A 20176-nucleotide genomic window follows, 5' to 3' on the forward strand; every position below is an offset into this window, starting at 1 on the left:
ACCGGATACCCTTTAAAGGAGATGCAGGGACAATTAGCCCTCGGGATTATTCCTCTAGAAAAATACCTGCCCAGAGATTAGCCTTTTTTTTCCCCCCTCTGAGGTGTAGCTGATATACAATATATTAATTTCAGACATACAATGTATTAATTTCAGGGGTACTACATAGTGATTTACATTTATACAGGCTACAAAGAGATCACCAGATAAACCTAACTACCATCTGTCACCATATAAGGTTGTTAGCTACTATTAACTATATTCCCTGTGCTGTACAGTGGATCCTGTGTCTTATTTTCACAACTGGGAGTATGTACCTTTAAAGAGAACAGCATTTTTTTTTAATAGAATTGTCTTAAATCTTTTTTTTTTTTTAAGATTTTACTTATTTATTCATGAGAAACAGAGACAGAGTCAGAGAGAGAGCGAGCAGAGACACAACACAGGCAGAGGGAGAAGCAGGCTCCCTGCAAGGAGCTGGATGCGGGACTCGATCCCAGGACCCTGAGATCATGTCCTGAGCCGAAGGCAGCCGCTCAACTGCTGAGCCACCCAGGCCTCTTTAATAGAATTGTCTTCAAATGGCACCAGTATGGACCAATATGGACTTAAAAGAATGTGGGAAGCTCAGCTCCCTCAAAGACCTAGTCCAATCCTAACGTCTATTAAGCACTTCACTTTCTGGGGTCTTCATATAAATGTCGTTTAGGAAGGATTCCCCCAAGCCCCTCCACTCCAACGCTCACAGTTCTGTCCCTTTCCTCCTGTACTTTTCTCCTTCCACGGATCACCATGCTGTCTCCTCCTGTCTCCTCCTCTGATTAGAAGGGAAGCTGCAGAAAGGCAAGGATTTTTGTGCTTTGGTCCATTAGATCCTCCGTAGCTCAACACAGTACTAGTGTTGGCAGGTGCTCAACACAAATTTGTTCACTGATCAGACTGAAGCTCATCATCTAGAAGGACTTCTGTCCCCCTGAGAGCTTCAGAGCAGGAATCACCCCCACTATCCTCACCTGGCCGGTCACAGACCATCTGGCTAGTTGCCCTTTCAAGCTGTAAAGAGCACAGGCGCTGCTGTGCTCTGGAGTCCAAGAGGCACCACAACACCCAGCCAGGCTCTCCTCTTTCTTGTCTCCAGGATTTGCACTATCTTAGCCTCTCAGAGCTACAACTGTTGCTTCTCACTGGTTGTTGAGGTTTAAAAGAGAGAGAGACAGAATCTGGAAGATCTAGACACAGAGTAACTGCTTGTCAGTGCAATGTTGTTTATGAGAATAGAGGATGAAATAATTTTTTTGGTAAGTATGTCTCAAATATTGCATGGGACGTACTAACTAATAAATTAGTCACTGTTTATCTGAAATTCAAATATAACTGGGCATCCTGTATTTTTATTTGCTACATCTGGCAACTGGGCATTAGACAGTTACCCTCCTGAAAGCAGGGTGACAATATATCTTACATAATGATTTCTAAGACACTGCCTACAATACCTTCTCAATATTTACTCATCAGATGGATTTTGGAGTTGTGAGACTTATATCTTGGCCATGAGCTAATTAAGATGGCTTTCGATTTTTGTCTTGGGGAGGTTTTTTTTGGTTTTTTGGGGTTGTTTTTTTTTTTTGCATCTCACAAGTTCCTTCCAGGCTTCTGTGCGTTGCCAAGAACCGGAAAAATGGATACCAGGTCTTAAACAATTAATGGCCCCAAAGGATACTGCAGATACCCAGGGAGAAGGTGTTGGGTGCATCTGGGAGTCTCACTCAAGGAAGGTGTTACCCAGACAATAGGAAACCAAACAGATGGCCCCGGCCGGCTCGGCTCGGATCTCTGTTTAGATTTTGATCTGGTGCTTCCTTACACCAAGAAGTGTGGGGCAGAAATGGCTCCCCTGACCTTTAGACTCTAGATTGCAAGCTGTTTTGTGACAAGACAATTAGGTAAGGTTACACCAGGGGTGTGCAGGGCTCAGGGAAGCTGAGGAGTGCCAAACAGAGACACATGCCCTGGGAATGTCCCCTCATGTCCTTCTATGGCTTATACTGACAAAGTTCTATCTTTTCTTTAAAACCAAAAACACCTTGAATAGTTTCTAAACACGCAAAAAATGTATAGATCTATACATAACACTCTGAAACCTCATTTATTCATTCAACAAATACTCACTGAGTACCTAATATGTACCAGGCACTAACTATTCTGGATGCAATACAGCCTGAACTTAACCAGATGAAATTCTGTGGCCTCTGGAGCTTCTGTTCTACTGGGAGGGGACAGAAAATGGACAGGAGAAATAACTGAAATATATAGTATCCTAGATGATGAAAAGTGCTACAGAAGAAAATAAAGCAAAGAAGGAGGAAGGGGAGTGCTAGGAGAAGGGGTAACTATTTCAAATAGGGGTTTCAAGAAAGGCTTCACTGAGAGGGTGACATGTGAGCAAAAAGTTGGACCTAAATGAGATAGCTGTGAGGTACCTGTCTGGCTCAGTCAGTAGAGCAAGCAACTCTTGATCTCGGGGTCATGAGTTCAAGCTCCACATTGTACATAGAGCTTACTTAAAAATAAAAAAATAAAATGAGTGAGGCATGCAGATATCAGAGAAAAGTATCATGGACAGCAGTAATAGCCATTGCAAAGGCCCTGAGGTAGAAGTGTGCCTCGTACGTTCTAGATACAGTCAAGAAGAAATGACAAGAGGCAAGGGGCGGGGGCAGATCACAGGAGCCTTGCAAGTCACAGAAAGGACTTTGACTTACATTCTGTGTGAAATGGGGAGCCACTGATGGATTTTTATTTTTAACTTAATTTTTTTTTAACTTAATTTTTTTAAAATTGAGGTATAATTGGCATACGTTTTATTAGTTTCAGGTGTAGAACATACTATTATTTGTACTAACTTCAACTTTAAAAACCATCACTCGGGGATCCCTGGGTGGCTCAGCGGTTTGGCACCTGCCTTTGGCCCAGGGTGCGATCCTGGAGACCAGGGATCGAGTCCCATGTTGGGCTCCTTGCATGGAGCCTGTTTCTCCCTCTGCCTGTGTCTCTGCCTCTCTCTCTCTCTCTCTCTCTCTATCATGAATAAATAAATAAAATCTTTTTAAAAAATAAAAAATAATAAAAATAAAGTAAAAACCATCACTCCTGGGATGCCCGGGTGGCTCAGCGGTTGAGTATCTGCCTTCGGCCTAGGGCATGATCCTGGAGACCCGCATCGCGCTCTCTGCATGGAGCCTGCTTCTCCCTCTGCCTGTGTCTCTGCCTCTCTCTCTGTGTCTCTCATGAATAAATCTTTAAGAAAAATAAAAACCATCACTCTTGGCTGCTGGATGGAGAGAAAAATTGGGGGGAGGGGCAGAGGAGACAAGGCGACTAGAAAGGAGGCTGTTGCAATACCTTAAGTGAAGACACTAACTTCTTTTGGGGAAATTCTTCTGGGAACAGAGGAGGTGTATGAGCACATTGATGCCAAACCACAGAAACAGGTGTTCTCCCTAACCTTCAACTTGCCCAGGTACCATAAATCTGAAAGGCTTTCGGCTTGTTACAAGCTTTCCTAATTACAAAGCCCACTAATTATTATCTAGGCCTTGGCCAATTATCCCACAGGGTCCTGTGCTGGCCACTGTTTATGATTTGCTCACGATGAACAGGTTCAACCCTTCCAGACAGGCTCCATTAGGTCCCAGCAGGAACACCTGAGCTCACAGGGATCCGGGCCCAGACCTCTCTCACACCTTGAAAAAGTCCTGGTCCAATGTGTGGTGGAGTTTGCAGAGGATTAGCGGGAATAGAATTATCTGGGTCTCCTGAGAGGTCGGGCCTGAGTTGGAACCTTAGTCAGATTAAGACACTTTCCCTCCCAACCCATAATTCCTAATGCCAACTGAATTGACTGAACTGCATTTCCAGGGACCGAAGTTGCAGACAGAAAGGAAAAGAAATGCACTTCCTCGAACATTCATTTCGAAGTGGAGTTAAAAGGGAACCAGGCTGGAAACTGCCCACACGTCAAAGACAAGCAGCCCTCCGAAAACAAAAGAAGCTGAATTCCAGCATCACAGTTAAAATGAGTGAGATACAAAAGGTATAATAAAGACACCTTTCCCAAGAGGAAGGAGGGAAGTCCTTCCCTCAGAAAGGTGACTTAGGTCCCACTGGAGATGCAGTTTGGCCACAAGGCACAAGAGGGGCATAACGAAAGCATGGGTTTTGGAAGATAAAAGTACAGGACTGTAGCCCCACCTCTGACACTGCCTGGGTCGGGGTGATAGGGAGACTTTTGCACATTAACCAAGTGAATGATTTGTCCACTAAAAGAATATAAAGGGGAAAGAAATATATAGAGAGAAAACCCAGGGCACCTGGCTGGCTCAATGGGTGGAACATGCAACTCTTGATCTCAGGGTCATGAGATCAAGAACCACATGGTCTACCCACTGAACCAGCCAGGTACCCCATGAAATAATTTTCAAAACTAAACAGAAGAGATGCCTGGGTGACTCAGTGGTTCAACATCTGCCTTCGGCTCAGGTCATGATCCTGGGATAGAGCCCACATGAGCCTGAATCTGCATCGGCAGGGAGTTTGCTTCTCCCTCTCCTCTCCCCATCATGCTTTAGCCCTTTCACTTAAAAAAAAAAAAAAAAAAAACTGACAAGTTCAAGGTCATCTTGATTTTCATCCCCAGCTGCTCCCTGCCCCACTCCTCCCACACCAACTGCAAACAATATTCCTGAGCCGGTCCACAGGCAGCCCCACCCAGGTACACTACACAGCGCAAGCAAGAAAACACCACAGAATTGCCTTTCCTAGCAAAGGGCACTTTGGTCGAGTCACTGTTTGCAGAGCAGTGTTTGCTTTAACACAGAAGCAGGGAGAGTGAGGAAACTGGTTTGGCTGGTTTACTGGGTGGGAGGGAGAACAGGGCTAACATTTGAACCAAAGGTAAAACACACAGTAGAGACTCAAACAGAAGGCACCAAATACTCCAGGGGCTTTAATATTTAATATTCACTTAGCACCTGGTACTATTATGCCCATTTCACAGATGAGAAAACTAAGGCTTAGATAGAGGGTAAAGTCCTTGGCCAACATTCCTTCAGCTGGCAAGGGGCATTCCCTGGGTTTCAATCTAGGCAGCCTGACTCAGAACTTTGTAAATGAGGAAATGTGCCTCCAGAGCCACGGGTGGGGGGGCAAGGGATGGTATATGGAGGATTGGAGGCAGATAAGAGGAAGGAAAGGGAAGAGGAAATGTGTAAAAAAGAGGCTAAAGCCCTCCCAAAAGCAGCAAGCATGAGCTGGGATGTATGAAAGGTAAATTTACTTAAATTAGCAAGAAAAGAGAGAAAGAAAAGCCACCACAAGAATTTAACTGACCAAAGATGAAAAACACTTAAAAATGACTGCCTTTTCCCCTTCCAGATTCAGTTTTGAGGGCTCCTGCCTCTGGCTCTCAGAGGGAAGCACTCCACACACTGTATCCCCGGGACACTTATCCAGGTAGACCAACTTCCAGAAACCATGATTGGGCGTGCAGCCCTCACACAAGTCTTAGAGAGTTCAGACTCCCCTCTAAACCAATCCATTTCGGGGATCCCTGGGTGGCGCAGCGGTTTAGCGCCTGCCTTTGGCCCAGGGCGCGATCCTGGAGACCCGGGATGAAATCCCACGTCGGGCTCCCGGTGCATGGAGCCTGCTTCTCCCTCTGCCTGTGTCTCTGCCTCTCTCTCTCTCTCTCTCTCTCTGTGACTATCATAAATAAATAAAAATTTAAATAATAATAATAATAATAATAAACCAATCCATTTCGATCAACATCTAGGGCTGGCCTGAGGCCAAAGAGTTAAGAGGGGGGAAAATTAGAATGTATGAGGGGTAATAAATATTAATTCAGTCATTCACTTGTTTAAAATTTCTGAGTGCCTACTCGGTCCCTAAGAAATATCAGGCACCATCTAATGAATCTTTGCTGTTTCTTTACATCATCTCACTTGCTTTGTGTTCAGCGCGCACCTGCGGGCTTCCGTTCATCACCGCAACCCGAGTCTAGCCCAGGGCTGGCACTCCTCTTACCGCCTAGCCAAATAAACGAACATGCACATTTACATCTCACAACAAACCGCTGAGTATTATTGCACACACACCCCCAATTTACAGGTGGGGACTGAGGTTCATTGAAATAAAGTGATTTACCCAAGGTCACACGGCTAGGCGCTAGAAGGCAAACCGGGATTTTTTTTTTTTTTTTAAGATTTTATTTGAGAGAGTGAGAGCGTGCACACACAGTGGAGGGAGGGGTAGACGAACAAGCAGACTCCTTGAGGAGCACAGAGTCCTACGCAGGGCTCGATCCCAGGAGCCTGAGATCATGACCTCATCACGAAGTCAGACACATAACCGACGGAGCCACCCAGGGGCCCCAAACCTGGATCTTTCAGGTGTGCGAACTGTCACTGACCAGCCATAGAGACTTCATTCCCCTCCTTGAAAGCCTAAAGCCCTGAAAGGAGATGGGAGTTGAGGCAGAGTGGAAACCCAGAAAGTGTGAACTGTGACAGTGCCTCTTGGGGATTTTAGGGTTTTGGCAGCTCCTGGGAGATGGGAGAGCTGATTGCTTCAGCGTCTGGCTTATCTGGGGCTACGCCTGGGAGGGAGTGTGTAACAGACACCAAGGTGAGCATTTTGGAAGAAAAGACTCGCCCAATATTAAGCCCGGGAGAGCAAACAGGCAGGCCCCCGGGGGCGGGGATCTGGGGGATCAGGAGCCAGACTTCCTTACCTAGGAAGTATGTGGGAAGCCGCCACTTCTCCCAGACAAAGGCAAGGACAGGAGAATCCAGGTCTCCTTCCTCAGTGAGCTTGCATCAAGCCTCGCCACAGATGAGTAATGGGGAAGTGAGTTTGAGGGGCGGGGGAGAGGGAATCTGATGATGTAAGGGAGCTATCAGAGCAGGTTTCTCTATTTATTTTTCTTTTTTTTTTCTTTTTTTTTTTTTTTTTCTTTTTTTTTTTCTCTTTTTTTTTTTTTTTCTTTTTTTTTTCCAGCCCAGTTTAATTAGGAGGTCTGCACACTGTTTCTACCACCTTTCAGCACATCTTTTAGGAAGGGGAAATGGATGTATTTAATGTACACAAGTGGATGCTTGTGAGCTAGGTCAATCCATCAAGGAGCCAGAGCTCAACCCAAAACATAAACCCTGTTTGCCCAAAGCCAGGTGGTGGAGTTAACAAAGCAAGAAAGCCATCAATTTAAAACCCTGCCTGCTTTTCCCCTCCCACACCTCGATCATCTTAAAGCTGAGGGCACTCTGACACTTCTTAGGCCCCAAACTGTCCAATAGCCTGGGTTTCTTAAACCAGCTTGTGTTGGAAAAAGAAAAAATAATCAGAAACTCTAGAGAACCAGTTTACCAGTCATTTGTTTTTTAAAACATTCTCCATTCTAGAACCTGGAGAGAAACCAATGAAATAAATACAAGACTGAGACTATGGGGTCAACCATCCCATAGAGTACAACATTCACCCCAGCAAACCACCCCCAGGGTCCCCTGAGTTTGGTCAAACCCTATTTGTGACACTCTATGGCCAATGGCAGACAAAAAGTAACAGGTTCCTCATTTTCAAACTTCCATGGAGCAGTGTTCCTGTTGTCAGTGCTTTAAACCTGGTCCTCATGTCACATCCCTCCGTTTCCTTAGGCTGTCCCAAGAGTAAGGCCACCACCCTAAATCCTGGCTGCCTTTTTAAAATCACAAAGCCAGTTCTCTGAGATGGCATGTGTGAGTTTACCAGAAGGGCACTTCTACACTGGATTGGTTAGAAGGCCCAAAACAGTGAGATGTCAGAAAATTGGTTGAATGGGGTGGGTCTTGGATATAAAGAAACTGAAACTGGGGCACCTGGGTGGCTCAGCAGTTGAGCGTCTGCCTTCAGCTCAGGTCTGCCTTCAGCTCAGGGCGTGATTCTGGAGTCCCAGGATCGAGTCCCACATCGGGCTCCCTGCATGGAGCCTCATTCTCCCTCTGCCTATGTCTCTGCCTCTCTCTGTGTGTCTCATGAATAAATAAATAAAATATTTAAAACAAAAAGAAAAGAAAGAAAAAAAGAAACTGAAACCAACGGCGGGAGCAGCTTGCAGAGGTGGCCTCCATCACCAAGAACACCAGCTGCAGACGTCCTGCTCTTCCCACCTGGCCTGACCCATCTCTGTCGCCGCCGCCTCCTCTCCTGGGGTCGTGCCACGTCAACCTCTCTGCTCTCTCAGGCACACACGTAAGACCACAGGTACCTCCCTAATGGACACTAATTCTCCAGCCACCGTCTCTCTTTTGAGATTACTGAGAAGAGGAGAGAAGCGTAGGAAGACCAGCTGCGCATCTCTGAACAGATTACTCAACTGCTTCACGTTTCAGCTTTCCTCACCTGCAAAACGGCAGTAACAACAGCGCCTGGACCTTCATAAAGCTCCTGCGAATATTAAATGAGGTAAAAGGAAGCACTTGCCCCCAGAGCCTGGTTCAAAACGGAATAGGTGCCTCTATTAATAATAATGGTAATATTTATATTATGTAATAATCATATATTGGTCAGTCAGACCAACAACTTGGGGTGTGGGAGGTTGGGGGGGCGTGAGGCAAGCGCAAGGGCAATTAAACTACCCCACATTTAGAGCTACTAAATACTTGGTGCTGGAAAACAAAGTGTCCTGTGCTGGTCTTGGAACACGCGCATATACAGACAAGCACTCACATTCCGGGTTTCTAACCCCCGCCTCAATCTTCAAGGCTGGGTCAACTTTGCCTTCTCCAAGAAGCCAGTCCTCACTGCCCACTGATACCCAACAAAACATCGCAGGCCACCCACATTCTTTGGCACCTAAATGCTTATGTCCCACAGTGGCCTCTGAGTGGGTCCTGGAACATTCTCCATAATCTGCTCTTATGTGATAGACCAACAGGGGACTGGGGTGTCCCTGTGTCTCCTCAATTCATTCCTGGGTGCCCAGCACCAGGGTGCAGAGTATCAACCACTGACTAATGGTGGACCCACTGCGAAAGTCAAACACTTCCTTTCTGACTCAATAGAAACCTCCACACAACACAGGCCTCAGAAAAGCAAATATGTTTAATCAATGAAGCTGCAGTTTCTGTGAAGGAAAAAAAAATGCCGCCCACTGTTGGAACAGCTTCCAAAATTCAAACAATTTTCACACAACAGTGTGATTGCTACAGTTTTCACGCGGCCAAAGACTGGAAGAATAAATGCAGTGAATTTCCTCTGGGAATTATGGGTGAGTTCTCATTTTAAAAAGTGTTTTATAGTTACCATACTCACCCAATCAACTAAAATCAAGAGGAAGGAGAAGTTGTTGGGTAAGAAATAAGCATCTGGGAATCAATGAAACCAGAAGCTTTCCCTGCTCTCTCACTCCTGGGGCACAGTGAAGTGAACTAAAGCAAACTCTAGAATCCTGATGATCACAATGATACCGCCCGGAAATACATAGTGTGCCTTTCCATTCCCTGAGTCAAAGCTATCAGGCTTTAAAAAAATAAAACAAAAACATTATTCCTCAGGGGGAATAGTACCTGTACCTAAATGTTTTCACCTCTTTGTGCAAATGCCACAACCTGGTAACCAGGAGGGCACTTCATCACTGAGACGGTGCACTTTGGCACCTGGGCCTGTGACCGACACTGCTCCCTGACCTTGGGCGCAGGGACTCCACCCTCCAAGCCTCCATTTCCTTAGCTGCAAAATGGGAATCACTGTGGTGCCCCTCCCCGCCCCTGCCATACATCAGGTGTCTGCGGTCTCAAGTGACAGACTGTCCCTCTAGGTGCAGGGAAGGCCTCCAAGTAAAGGCCCCCTCCCCAGCAGGGCCATGCAAGGGTATCATCCCTCAACCAGCCTAGAAGTTTGGGTACCTCCGTCTGGGTAAACTCCAAAGGGTCATCATCTGAACCAGGAAAAAGGGGCTTTCTCAGGGGTGTGGCAGTGCAATTTCTCAGACCCTTCCTGCTCCCACCCCACTCAGCTCGAGACTCACCCCTGCCCAGGACACGGCCTCTCTCCAAGTGTCGCCGGGGCACCGTGAACGTGTAGCTGTCAGCGCCAAAGCCAGGGCGGCAGGGCTCCGGCTCTTGGCAGAGCCCCGATGAGACCTGGAGGAGGGCAGGAGGCATGAAACCGGGGTGACCTGGGGCGGGAGGGCGGGGGGGGGGGGTGTCCCCTCCTGCCCAGACCGAAACCAACGGCGCTGCCCCTCCCTCGCTCCCGGCGTCGGCGTCGTGGGTGGGTGGGTCCCACCCCCATCCTCACCCTCACTCCCACCCCACCCCCAACCCCCGGGGCAGGCGGCCGCACCAAACCCTTTCCCTCCGAAACCTGCTGCGGCCAAGCCCCCAGGGCCCCGGGGGAGAGGGGCTGCCGGGTCACGTCCTTCCCTTTCCTTCCCGTCTCCTCTTTAATTCCACCGGAGGCGTCCTCGCTCTCCCCCACCTCGCTTCCCTTCTCCCGGGGACGCCCCCCTGCGCAGCCTGGCTCCTCGCGGGCACCAGCGCCCCGACACCTCCCGAGCCCTCTGCCAGCGCAGGGCCGCCTCCCTACCCGCTTACCTCGCTTTCCCCTACACGGCAGGTACTTTTACTTCCACGGATTTCCCCTTCCTTAGCGCAGGGTCGCCCCCACTCCTGGCTCCTCCCGACCCGCACGGGGCTCCCCTCCTCTGCACCCCACCCCACCCCGCTGCTCGCCCCCACTCCCGGCTCCCCCCGACCCGCACGGGGCTCCCCTCCTCTGCACCCCACCCCACCCCACCCCGCCGCCCGGCCGCGCCGGCTCCCCGCCCGCCCCACTCCCGCCTCGGTGGAGCCCGGAGCGCCGCGCAGCTTCCAGGCCTCTCTGGAAACTCAACTTTCTCGGAAGAGGAGGGGGCGACGGGAGAGCGGAGGCCGGACGGGAGAGAGGGGGCAGGGGACGCGGCGGGCGGGAGGCGTCCCCCGAGAGCCCGAAGACGCGACGTACCTGCAGCAGCAGCAGCAGCGGGAGCAGGAGCGCGGGGGCGCCGCCGTACCGAGGGCCCATGGCGGGCGGGGGTCGAGAGCCGGGCGCGAGGCGGCAGGACTTCCGCGAATCACAGGTGCCCGCAGCGCCCGACGCCACTGAGCGGGGCCGCGTCCGGCCGCCAGGTGAGCCGCGAGGCCCCGCCCCCCGCGCCGCCGATTGGCTGCGGCTGCACCTGCGGCGGGCGGCCAATGAGCGGCGCGGCCCGGCTGCCTCGGCGCCCGCACCGCCCCCCGCGGTTTCTAGAGTGCGGGGTGGGGGGGGAACGGCAGCTCCCGCGGCACCCGGAGGCTCAGGAACACTCCGGACCGAAGAGACTTTAACTCTTTAACTAGTTTTGTCTTTTTTTTTTTTTTTTAAGTAGGCCCAACTCTGGGCCGCCGGGTTTGCTCGCGGTTGAGCGTCCGTCTGCCTTCCGCTCGGGGTCGTGCTCCTGGGCTCCTGCGATCGAGTCCCATCGGGCTCCTCCTTCTGTCTGTGTCTCTGCCTCTCTCTCTGTGTGTGTCTCATGAGTAAATAAATAAAATCTTAAAAAAAAAAAAAAAAAAAAGTAGGCCCAGCACTCCTGGTGGGGCTTGAACTCCTGACGCGGAGAATAAGAGTCGCTCCTTCTACCAAGTGAGCCAGCCAGGCGCCCCACCAGCGCGCTCTCCCCCTCTTTAAAAGAGTGATTTATTTTGGAGGTGGAGAGGGAGAGAGTCTCAAGCAGGCTCTGAGTCAAGCACCGAGGCGGGGCTCTATCTCGTGATCCTGAGATCACCACCTGAGCAGACCAGAAGAGAGTGGGTCACTTAACCCACTGAGCCACCCAGCTGCCTGGAGTTTTGTCTTTCTAACTGCAGGTCTCCAGAGATTGTGAGTGTGCAAATCAAACCACTGGGTAGGACTCATCTTTCAAAGCCTCAGTTTCTCCACCTTCCAACTGGGAATAATCACCAAACCCCTCCCTATGCTGTTATGAGGTTGCCCTACAATTAATAAGACCAATGTTTCCTGTGCCATAAAAGCTCTGTAACGATGTGAAGGATGGTAACAGTAACATTGACCGTCTCAAAACACACCAAGAGCTGTTTTTTTCTTTTTTTTTTTAAAGATTTTGTTTATGTATTCATGACAGAGGCCCAGACACAGGCAGAGGGAGAAGCAGGCTCCCTACAGGGAGCCCCATGTGGGACTCAATCCCAGGACCCTGGGATCATGACCTGAGTCAAAGGCAGAGGCTCAACCACTGAGCCACCCAGGTGCCCCCCAAGAGCTGTTACTATTCCTGATTCGTTAGCCAGGCAACTGACCTATAAATTGGAGGCCAGGAGGAGGTGGTGGAGGACTGGAACCCACCTCCCTCTGATTCCAGGACTCTTCTATTAGCTTCATCTCATGTAAACCCAAGATCGTCTGGGAGCTGGAGCTGTGGCTTTCCACCTGTCCTTGGTGGAAAAGACCCTTTAAAGATCATCCAAACCTGTTATTAGCAGGTAAGTTTCAATGTCCCATAGCAAGTCAGTATCAAAGCCAAGATTAGAGCCTAAAATCTCTGATCCCCAGATTGGGGCTCTTAACACCACACTATTGCCATCACTGCCTTCCCTAGAGAATTCTGTCCTTAGTAAAATAATTTTAGAGTCAAAAAAAAAAAAAAAAAAAAAAAGAATAGACAGGCAAATGTTAGGTCAGATAGCTTCTGTGTCTGACGGCCAGGGGCCAGCTGCATCTGGGCAGTTTGGCTACCCTGACAAGGACGCTGTCTCCCCACGCATGGTCGGAACTGCAAAACGCTGTGTGAAGTAAGCTGCTCACCAGCTGCATGACCTTGGGCAGCTAAGTGCTCTTATCTGTATAAATGGGTTGATGGAAGCTATGCAAGAAAATCACTGAACAGAATACTTGGCACTTGGTAGCACCCGCTCAGTAAATGTCGGTGTGGTGGTTGTTCTGTGGAAAGGACCACCTCCTTGCCCCCTTCCTCACGGGGAAGGCCGGGTTTAGAATACTTCACCCAGAGCTCAGGGGGGATCTGAGCTCCCTGAGGCTACTTTCTCAACCCAGAGGAGAGGAGAGGCATTGTTGAAAACCAAGACGCTGTTTTGAATCAGCCTGTCCCCCTCCCACCCTGTCCCCTCAGGTTTAATAGGTTTCCCCACCTGTCCCTTCTGATTTGGTTTGGTTTTGTTTTTTAGATTTTATTTATTTATTTGACAGAAAGAGAGAATACAGGGCGCCTGGGTGGCTCAGTGGTTGAGTGCCTGCCTTCTACTCAGGTTGTGATCCTGGGGTCCCGGGATCGAGTCCCACATCGGGCTCCTTGCAGGGAGCCTGCTTCTCCCCCTGCCTGTGTCTCTGCCTCTCTCTGAGTCTCTCATAAATAAATAAAATCTTAAAAAAGAAAGAAAGAGCACAAGCAGGCAGAGCAGCAGAGGGAGAGGGGGAAGCAGGCTCCCCACTAAGTGGGGAGCCCGATGCATGACTGGATTCCAGGACCCCGTGATCATGACCTGACCCAAAGGCAGACGCTTAACGGACTAAGCCATGCAGCCACCCCTGGCCCCTCAGTTTTAATGGGTTTCTAAGTACACGCCCAGGCCATTTGGATTTCTGAATTTTGGCTCTCTCTGCCTCTTAACCCACTAGGAGGCTCATAGGGAAAGGGCTCCAGTATTTCCTTTCCCACTGAGGCTCCTGACCGAATGTGCATTAAACAAGATAATGGAAATACAGAAAGAGGCGTTTCCCCCATGGGGCAGCTTGTCCGTTTATTTTCTTTCTCCCAGTTATGTAAAAATACATATTTTATACCATTGCTCGGCCCAGGGAGCCTTTAGGGCTTTGCTTTTCTCCACCCAGCAAGGCCTGGCCTTGTAACTCCAAAGCGACTCTCATCGACTCTTCCATTACACTCTGATAATTCAATAAAAAGGATTTTAGAAAACAATTAGGGGCAGTGAAAACAGGTTGGCATGACACTCTCTCCAGATTTCTCAGAAAGTCCTTCAAGCTCTAGGGGACACTAGTGAAGGGCTGCCGCTCTCAACTGTCCAGAGTGAGGTGGGAACACTCAGGGGTTGGAGGTGAAGCACTGAGTGACTATGGCTCTCAGTTCCTCTTCCATCAAAAAAGATTTCCTTAGGGATGTCCGGGTGGCTCAGCAGTTTAGTGTCTGCCTTTGGCCCAGGGCATGATCCTGGGGTCCCAGGATAAAGTCCCACATGGGGCTCCCTGCATGGAGTCTGCTCCTCCCTCTGCTTATGTCTCTGCCTCTCTCTCTCTCTCTCTCTCTCTCTCTCTTTCTCTCTCTCTGTTTCTCATGAATAAATAAATAAAATCTTAAAAAAAAAAAAAAAAAAAAAGATTCCTTCAGGGGCGCCTGGGTGCCTCAGTCTGTTGGCCATCCCGCCATTGGTTTCAACTCAGGTCATGATCTCAGGGTTTGTGAGGTCACACCCCTCATGGATCTCCTCACTCAGCACAGTCTGCTTGGGACTCTCTCTCTCCTGCTTCTTCTGCCCCCCCCCCCCCCCATAAGTATATAAATCTCTTTTTTTAAAGAAAAGATTCCTGGGGATGCCTAGGTGGCTCAGTGGTTGGGCGTCTGCCTTCGGCTCAGGAAGTGATCCTGGAGTTCTCCGAGTCCTGCTTCAGGCTCCTGCATGGAGCCTGCTTCTCCTCCCTCTGCCTCTCTCTGTGTCTCTCATGTCTAAATAAATAATTTTTTTTTTTTAAAGAGATGATTCCCCTTTGTGAGGATCAAAGGAGCTGATGGCCTTTGATCTCAAGTTGCTGGAGGCTTCACATTCCCCTCTGCCACTAGCTGGGGAGCATGTCACTTGATCCTTTTCAGTCTCAGTTTCCTCATCCATAAAATGGGGATGCTGCTAGCACTTAATTCACAAGATTCTTGTAAGCGCTCTGTAGAGTTAGCTATTAGAACTCTCGGCTCAATACATTCCCTTCCCAGTTCTAGACCAAACTGTGAGCCCTATGCAGCCTCCGCACTCCCAGGCTCTGCTTTCCCCACCCTACCCTTAAAATCTCTTAGGCAATCTCCTGGGGGGGGGGGGGGCGGGGGGCGGGGACAGGACCGGCTTGTTAGTCTTTTCAACCTTCACAGGGGTTATTTGCATTTTAAAGAGGGCTCTAGGTGGGCTTCTTTCAAAGGAATGAGACATTTGGATCTGGTAAGCTCTGCCCAGGGTTCTTAAGGTGGTGTCTGTGGATGGGTTCTGGGAGGTACCTGTGCCCCCTGAGATTCTATGCAACCCTGTCAGTGAAGGAGATAGGGGCCACCGCATTCATTAGCTTCTCAACTGAGGGGAAGAAGAATCAAGATCTTGAGATTAGAGGTCTCTGGGGGCCAGTCCAGTGTTAACGGTAGAATTTTAGGTCATCTACAGCAAAAAGGAAGGTTGACCAGAGGCCTTTTGGGTGCCTCTCCCAGTGGATGACAGCCCTAGTCCCTGGTGCTAACCAAGCGTCCGTCACTGGGATGAGAACGGCAGGTTTCCTTATTTCAGGGTGTGTCTCTGATGAACTTTCGTTGCCTGGGTGTCCTGGCCACTGGTCAGAAAAGAGGCTGGCTAATGATTAACAACCTGGGCAGTCCCCTCCCTTTCATCTCCTGGTAAAGGGGTGGTTATGATGGTACTCAGAGGGCCCCAAGCCTCTCTGAGAAGAGCTTAACCCCCGCCTGGCTGGAGAGGAATCCCCGGGAAATCGAAATGCTGGATTGCAGGCGATCAAGCTCCCGATGGTGGGGAGAGCACGCTCCGTACGAGCTGCTCCTGGGGGCTCCTGAAACCTCTGCCCGGGGCTGCCCGCCAGCACCCAGGGGAGGGAGCTGGATACCCAGCTTCAGCTGCCTGTGAAAATAACGGTACCTGGTAACTGAGAGGGGTGCCGCCCCTTGGAGCTCAACCACTCATGTCTGCAGAAAACATTTTTCTTTCAAACACAAAGAAAATAGTATACTGCATACCATGTAGAGTAGAATGAAACACCACGTAGCTATCATCTAGCTCCAATAATTATTTTTTTGCAATTTTTGTAATTTGTCAACTTTGTGATTGTACTAAATATTGTCTCTTCACCGCTGCATTTTTTTAAAATTAAGACTATTTTTTAGAGCAGTTTTATGTTCACAGCAGATTTGAGAGGAACGTACAGAGATTTCCCAATTACCCTTTGCCTGCTACACATCCACAGCCCGCCCTCCCCCCCCCCCCCCCCCCCGCAGCGTCCCCCCCCCCCCCCCCCCCGCCAGAGTGGTACATTTGTTACAATTGGTAAATCTTCCTGACACTTCATCATCACCCAAAGTCTACATTAAAATCCTCAGGGTTTGAACAAATGTATAATGAAATGTATCCACCATTAAATTGGCACAAGCAGGGGGAGCTGCAGGCAGAGGGAGAAGGAGAAGCAGGCTCCCTGCTAAGCAGAGAGCCCAATGTAGGACTCGATTCCAGGACCCTGGGATCATGACTTGAGCTGAAGGCAGACACCTAACCAACTGAGCCACCCAGGCGCCCCCGTCTTGTTGGATGTCTTGTTTTGTATTTGGCTGAATGCATCCTCACAAAGTGTCATGTAACACATCCCTCTATCCTATATGGTCCTCACACCTAGAGGCTTGATTTGATTCAGATTCAGTTTTTTAAACAAAAATATGTCGTGTGAGGTACTGAATACTTCCCATAATGTCATATCAGGAAGCAAGAAGTTGTCTGGTTGGCTTTATTAGAATACTAAGATTCAGGGGCCCCTGGGTGCCTCACTTGGTTAAGCATTTGCCTTCAGCTCAGGTCACGATCCCAGCATCCTAGGATCCAGCCCTGCATTGGGCTCCCTGCTCAGGGAGGAGTCTGCTTCTCCCTCTCACTCTGCTGCTGCCCCCCCTACTTGTGCTCTCTCTCTCTGTCAAAAAAATAAATAACATCTTAAAAAAAAGAGAGAGAGAATACTAAGATTCAGTTAGTCAGCTGATTCCCCATTATCAACTTCTCTATCAGCCTTTTACTTTGTCATTTTAGCACGATATGTGACGGCTGACCAGATCTATGAGCTCTTTAGGGCAAACAACAAATATTTATTAAGCACTCCCATGTGCTAGGTGCTATGCTCAACACTGTGGACAAGCACTGTGGACACAAAAATAAAGTATGTTTCCTGCCCTATGGGCTCCTAGCTGGCTCAGTCAGCAGAGCATGCAACTCTTGATCTCAGGGTTGTGAGTTCAAAGCCCCATATGTGGTGTAGAATTTATTTAAAATAAATAAGGCAGAGCAGCCCCCGGGTCCTGCATCGGTCTCCCTGCATGGAGCCTGCTTCTCCCTCTGCCTGTGTCTCTGCCTCTCTCTCCCTCTCTGTGTCTCTCGTGAATAAATGAATTAAAATATTTTTTAAAAAAAGAATAAAATCTTTAAAAAATAAAATAAATAAGGCAAATAAAATATAGATAAATAAATAAATAAGTAAATAAGTAAATAAATAAATAAATAAATAAAGCACCTTCTTCCTGAGGGTCTTTGGTATCTGTTCTGTCTCAGAGATGTCTAGAACAAGATGTACTCAGGAAATGCCAAAATTGGGCATCCTGTCCCCAACTTTTTTTTTTAAGATTATTATTTATTTATTCATGAGGGACACACAGAGAGAGGCAGAGACACAGGCAGAGGGAGAAGCAGGCTCCATGCAGCGGCCCGATGTGGGACTTGATCCCAGGACTCCGGGATCACAACCTGAGCCAAAGGCAGAGCTGAGCCAAAGGCAGATGCTCAACCCTCAAGTGCTGAGCCACCCAGGTGCCCCTGTCCCCAGCTTCAAAGCCACACTGTGGCTATTATGCCAAGTGGCCAGTTCAAAGACATCACACCACCTGACTACAAAGGCAGACACATTGTGTTCTTTTTTTACCCTCTTGATTTCACCTTTGTGCGCCCCACAGAGACCATTGCTTTCAGGGACAGGACAGAAGAATTTAAGAAACTCACCAAGTCGGGGCACCTGGGTGGCTCCGCAGTTGTGTCTGCCTTTGGCCCAGGGTGTGATCCCGGAATTCAGGATCAAGTCCTGCATCTGGTTCCTGGCAGGGAGCCTGCTTTTCCCTCTGCCTGTGTCTCTACCTCTCTCTCTCTTTCTCTCTCTTTGTGTCTCTCATGAATAAATGAATAAAGTCTTTAAAAACAAAAAAAAGAAGCTCACCCAGTGATTGCTGCTTCTGTGGATTATCATTTCTATCACTTGGCATGGATCAACACACCCAAGAAAGAAGAAGGACTGGGACCCATGAACATTCCCTTGGTGTCAGACCCCAGGTGTAGCATCGCTCAGAATTATGGTCTTTTCTCTCTCTCTCTCTCTCTCTCTCTCTCTCTCTCTCTCTCTCTCTCTCTTTTAGGACTATGGAATCTTAAAGGCTGATGAAGGCATCTCATTCAGGGGCCTCTTCATTGTTGATGAGAAAAATATCCTTTGGCAGATCACCGTGAATGACCTTCCTGTCAGCTGCTCTGTGGATGAGACGCTGAGGCTAGTTTAGGCCTCCCAGTTCACTGACGAACATGAGGAAGTGCACCCACCTGGCTGGAAGCCTGGCAGTGATACCATCGAGCCTCGTGTCCAGAAGAGCAAAAAATATTTCTCTTAGCAGAAGCGAGTACTGGGCCATTTTAGAGCTGGGCTGCAGTGGGTGGCCGTGAAAACAAAATCTCCTTGCTACTGCTGTCATGCTTAAAACACAAGGCTTCAGACTCAGTGCAGATGTGGTATGGGACAGGACAGGCCTTTCCAGCAGGGGCTGGGGAGGCCAACCTTTCTTCCCCTGGAGAGAATGGCCTGAGCTGTGCTACAGCGCAGGCCAACTGAGGTGTCCAGTGGGGCTCCACTTTCCATCTTTCATTGTTTCTATTAAGTTGAACTGAGAAAAAAAAATCAAAGTTTTATTTTTATTTACTTGTTTTTATTATTTTTTAAATATTTTATTTATTTACTAGAGAGGGAAAGACAGAACACAAGCTGGCAGAGGAACAGAGGGAGAGGGAGAGGGAGAAGCAGTCTCCCTGCTGAGCGGAGAGCTGGACACAGGGCTCCATCATGGCCTGAGCTGAAGGCAGACGACAGACCCACTGAGCCACCCAGGTGCCCCAGTAAGCAAAGTTTTAAAGAAATATTTCCTGCCCTTAAGAAGCTCATAGGCAGGGATCCCTGGGTGGCTCAGCAGTTTGGCATCTGCCTTCCACCCAGGGTGTGATCCTGGAGACCCGGGATCGAGTCCTGCGTTGGGCTCCCTGCATGGAGCCTGCTTCTCCCTCTGCCTGTGTCCCTGCCTCTCTCTCTCTCTCTCTCTCTCTTTCTGTGTGTGTGTGTCTCTCATGAATAAATGAATAAAATCTTAAAAAAAAAAAAAAAAAGCTCATAGGTAATGAGGGATGCAGACAGGTAAACATTTATCCATTTATGTATTGAACGCTAACTATGAACCAGGAATTGTGCTCAATGTAATTGCAATATATAGTATGATTTTAAAAAAGATACCTACCATGTTTTGGAGCTCATCGTGCCTTATATGCTTTCTCTCGTTGTTCCTCATACATTCCTCTGAGTACTATCACTACGTCCATTTTACCCATTTGGAAGCAGAGGCCCAGAGTAGTAACAAGATTTGTCCAGGGTTACACAGTAAAGGTAATAGAACTGGAATTTGAACCCAGGACCACCGGTCTCCAAAGCCTCTTAATCCCCATGTTATACTGCTAAGGCCAGGGCAGGCCTTTATTTATCGTTACCATTTGAACTGAGAGGCAAACCTTGCTTAATTTAGTGAGAAATGATCTCGCTGGGTTCACCTGAAATTCCAGACCCCAGGGTAACCCAGAGAAGGTGGTAAGAGCATAGGTCATGCTGTTGACTGTTCAGCCATGCTGGAGCTTCAGTACATCAAGGGGTGGGGTAGAGGGGAATGATGAGAGCTGAAGCCAGAGCGGCAGGCCCAAGGGGGTGTGGGGTGCCTGTGGTTCTCCAACCTGCCTACAGAACAGAACGTACCATCCCCATTTTCCAGAGGAGGTGAGTGAGGCTCAGAAACCTGGTCATAGCGGAGGAGGGCTTG

The 20176-nt window shown here is 48.8% G+C and overlaps 2 protein-coding genes across 2 annotated transcripts in view; one reads left to right on the forward strand and one right to left on the reverse strand.

Moving 5' to 3' along the window:
• The window catches only part of CDH1 (cadherin 1), a 73140-nt gene extending 61941 nt beyond the window's left edge, over window positions 1-11199 (reverse strand). The window contains exons 1-2 of the mRNA XM_041771991.1: window positions 11038-11199; window positions 10061-10175 (exon numbers count right to left, since the gene is read on the reverse strand). Coding sequence (XP_041627925.1) covers window positions 10061-10175; window positions 11038-11097 — 175 coding nt within the window. The 5' untranslated portion in view covers window positions 11098-11199. The remainder of the gene's footprint in view (window positions 1-10060; window positions 10176-11037) is intronic.
• A 6432-nt stretch (window positions 11200-17631) lies between these two features.
• LOC121500763 (peroxiredoxin-1-like) lies at window positions 17632-18607 on the forward strand. Its single transcript, XM_041772807.1, has 4 exons — window positions 17632-17675; window positions 17895-18076; window positions 18275-18397; window positions 18465-18607. Exons 1-4 carry the CDS (start codon window positions 17632-17634, stop codon window positions 18605-18607), a joined length of 492 nt encoding a protein of 163 aa, XP_041628741.1.
• The last annotated feature ends 1569 nt before the right edge of the window (window positions 18608-20176 follow it).

The sequence above is a fragment of the Vulpes lagopus genome, chromosome 10 (assembly GCF_018345385.1).
Source record: "Vulpes lagopus strain Blue_001 chromosome 10, ASM1834538v1, whole genome shotgun sequence".
NCBI classification, from domain to species: Eukaryota; Metazoa; Chordata; class Mammalia; order Carnivora; family Canidae; genus Vulpes; species Vulpes lagopus.

Excerpts from the sequence above, each read along its gene's own strand:
- LOC121500763 (XM_041772807.1), top strand. The coding sequence starts at position 17,632 with ATGTACTCAGGAAATGCCAAAATTGGGCATCCTGTCCCCAACTT. Across the intron at positions 17,676-17,894 it reads GGGCATCCTGTCCCCAACTT|CCACACTGTGGCTATTATGC; the intron begins TTTTTTTTAAGA and ends CCAGCTTCAAAG. Across the intron at positions 18,077-18,274 it reads CACCAAGTCGGGGCACCTGG|TGATTGCTGCTTCTGTGGAT; the intron begins GTGGCTCCGCAG and ends AAGCTCACCCAG.